Here is a 3695-nt window from a genome sequence, read left to right on the forward strand (position 1 = left end):
TGACGGATATGCGGTTATTCGCCGATCTTCAAAAATTAATATCTCTTTAACGATTGCGAATTTTGCAAAATGGTACAGGACTTTTCTGTTCAGTTTCATCTGCTCTATCTGCCCACGAGGTCTGGTGCGGTTATTATGGGACACCCTGTATAATATAAAAAGGCTATAAGGTTTAAAAAATTGTGTTAGATGTTGTAAAATTCTATAAAATAAAATTGCAATTTAATATGTTTTACTTTGTTTCTTATCTATCTTCAGATAATTTAGTTATACAATGGAATATATGTTATAATTTTATTTATTTCTATACGCATATTCTTTTAATACAGATTCTATTTTTGTAAAATTTTACAAGTTGAAAAGAATGAGATAAAATATTATATATTACAAATAATATTTGAATAAAAAAAAATTCTTTTTATAGGGACAGTAAGTTGACGAGATTGCTGCGAGATAGCTTGGGCGGAAATGCCAGAACTTTGATGATTGCTTGCGTGAGTCCAAGCGACATCGATGCTGAAGAGACTCTTAGCACTCTACGCTATGCAGCTAGAGCTCGTTGCATAAAAAATAAACCCATTGTCAATGAAGATCCTAAAGATGCTCTTCTTAGACAATACCAATTAGAACTTCAACGTTTAAGAAAGTTACTTGACTCCAACGATATATTAAATGTTGGATTGGACTTCCAAAAGGATGAGGAAGAAAGAGAAGAATTGCGAGAAAAGCAATATTCCGACGAGGTGATGTATGATAATACTATATTATATTATATTTTATAATTTTACAAATATATATGGATTTTTATTAATTATTACATAAATATCTTTTATACAATTATTTCGTACACTTAAAATATTGTTACTATTATTAATTATGTACTGCTGATATAAGATTACATAAATTTAATTATAAATGTTTAGAATAAAACTTATATATTAATATATTGATGTATAATAATAGCTGGGTAGAAGTACCGGTTTTGGCCATCACTGCACTGATACGGCCATCATAAACACTTCCGAGGATTTTTCGTGTCTACACGTAGTCAATGACGATACAAAACAGTGGTTTTTCGAGACTTCCGGGACTTTATTTATGGTGGCCATACCAGTGCAGTGGTCAAAACAGGTACTTCTACCCTACTACATATTATATTATGTTTTTATATATTATTTTATATTTTTTAATTTCATAAATATATACATGTAAATTCTTATTAATTATTACATAAATTATTACATATTTTCTACAATTATTTTGTGCACTTAAAATATTATTATTAATTATATAACGCTAATACAAATATAATTATAACCTTTTTTAATACAACTTATATATTCTCTAAATGTTCCATTGCAATCTTCTATTTCTTTACTAAAAAAGTAGTTAACACTTTCTGCGCTTGATATTTTTTATGTGCTTTCTTGAGATTTTTTATTGGTATTCAATATTTATTGTATAAATAGCAATAAAAAAATATAAATATAACTAAAGGTGGAGAGACTAAGAAAAGAGTGCGAAAATTCAAATTTGTCAGCTCAGAAACTAAAAGAGGAACTGAAAACTCTAAAATTTTGTTACGAATCTGGATTAAATATGACGATTAATAATGATAAACTTGAGAAACTCGATCAAGGATATCAGGAGATGAATGAATTGGACAAAGAACGAATGGAAAGAAGAAGAAAGAAAAGAGAGGCAGCTCTTCAAGATGTTTTAAAAAGGTTGGAGAAACTGACGATCGGTGGAGAAGAGATTGATAATGCAGAACTAAAAAAAAGGAGGGAGAAAAGAAGAAAAAAGTTAGAAGCTCTTGTAGGGGCGCTGGAAGCCAACGATGCCAATGGTAGTGTCTTCCAAGTATATGGCCAATTGAGGTTTGTATAATATTCAATATTATGTTTATTTAATACAGCAAAATTCTCCCCGAAACGACCATACGTTTTCTGAAGATTTTTTTCGCGGTGAATATGATGCCGTTTGAAGAATATATCGCCTATAGCACGTCAGGATTTTAAGTAAATTATAATAAAAGTGACCAAAAATAGTATTTTTGGTCACAACTCACATTTGACATTTCTTGCGGCAAAACGGAAACTGATTTTTAAATAAACCCAACAGCATCTGAAAGTATTATTCAATAACTTTCAAACAAACTTTGATCTATGACCGTACGACTTATTATCAAATTATGGCTGTTTAAATTTTAGACTTTTCGTAAAATTTACAAGAAGGGCAAATACAATACTTACATTACACGGGATGATTTTGTTGAAAGATCTAAGAATTTTACTAAATAGAAATCTGAAAATAATTTTTGTTCAGTAATCAAAATAATTTGTTAGAAAGTTTAAAATGATTGCTATAAAATGTTTTAATATTCTATCAATCATGTTGACTTTCTAACAAAATCATTTTGATTATTGAACAAAAATAATTTTTAATCTGGATCCAGCAAAATTGTTCTTTTCGAGTATTACATAGCGCGCATGTGTGCGTGCGTGCGTGCGTGCGTGCGTGCGTGCGTGCGTGCGTGCGTGCGTGCGTGCGTTAGCGTGCGTGCGTGCGTGCGTGCGTGCGTGCGTGCGTGCGTGCGTGCGTGCGTGCGTGCGTGCGTGCGTGCGTGCGTGCGTGCGTGCGTGCGTGCGTGCGTGCGTGCGTGCGTGCGTGCGTGCGTGCGTGCGTGCGTGCGTGCGTGCGTGCGTGCGTGCGTGCGTGCGTGTGTGTGTATGATGCGGTCGAAGAATCACCGGATATTCTGTAGAGACTAACCAAGGGGGGGAGTAGTAGACCCCCCGACAATGGTGCGACGGTGAAGTGAGTACCTGACCTCTGCCGGGGTAATAAACAATGTTGGCACAAGACCCGGGTCTCTTGGACGGACCCGCGGCATGTTTCGTGTGAGCCGGCAAACCAGGGAGAAACAATGGATCCGTAGACGTCGATTCGACATGTATGGACATGGGTTACCGCGTCTGTACATGGAGAATCAACAATCTATGGATTTTTCGTATCTGCCTGGTTTCGTTTAACGTGGGAACACCGCTCCCGTCGCATCATTGAGCCTATCAACGGGTTGAAGGTGGTTTGGAGGGCGCATGTGTGGAGGATTATTTGGTCAATATTTCCCCATACCCGAATAGCCTGGTAGGGTAAATCCAAGCAGCGTCTAGCCCGAGGAAAGGGTGAGCGTCAGTTGCGGAGCTGAACGCGCCCTTTCGATAAGGATGACGACAAAAACCTGTAGCATCTCAATGGCGCGGGCCTATCCCGTAACATTTTTTGTAAAGTCACATTCTTTCGTGCGGATAGGGGTTGACCGCCCGACAAGCCGCTTCTCGGTTTCCGCACGCTTAACTAGGATCTCTTCCGGCGGGGAAGTGGCTCTACCGCGGTAGGGTTCCCATGATGGGCGAACCGTCGGTAATATAAAATATTTTACTAATATGGTGTTACGTCCAGACCCCAGGATATTTGTTTGGGGTTGTAGATAGAGAGAGTGAGTCTCGGGCGTGAACGAGATGGAATTGAAAGTAGAGGGGGTAAGGAAGGACGTAACTAAGTAAGCTATCTCGCAGGTACGCACAGAGGCGCACGATGCGAGTCGAAGGCGCTTTGCAAAGGTTCGAAACGAGTCAATGTCCTTAAAAGGACACTATTACTTCGTTTATTGAACATCGGAAGAGCACACG

The 3695-nt window shown here is 37.5% G+C and overlaps 1 protein-coding gene across 1 annotated transcript in view; it reads left to right on the plus strand.

Moving 5' to 3' along the window:
* The window catches only part of LOC105456579 (osmotic avoidance abnormal protein 3-like), a 19444-nt gene that overhangs the window by 13360 nt on the left and 2389 nt on the right, over window positions 1–3695 (plus strand). Inside the window, exons 3-4 of the mRNA XM_011700744.1 lie at window positions 425–743; window positions 1498–1880. Of these exons, the coding sequence (XP_011699046.1) occupies window positions 425–743; window positions 1498–1880 (702 nt within the window). The remainder of the gene's footprint in view (window positions 1–424; window positions 744–1497; window positions 1881–3695) is intronic.

Source organism: Wasmannia auropunctata, unplaced genomic scaffold (genome assembly GCF_000956235.1).
Source record: "Wasmannia auropunctata unplaced genomic scaffold, wasmannia.A_1.0 LD336106.1, whole genome shotgun sequence".
Lineage (NCBI taxonomy): Eukaryota > Metazoa > Arthropoda > Insecta > Hymenoptera > Formicidae > Wasmannia > Wasmannia auropunctata.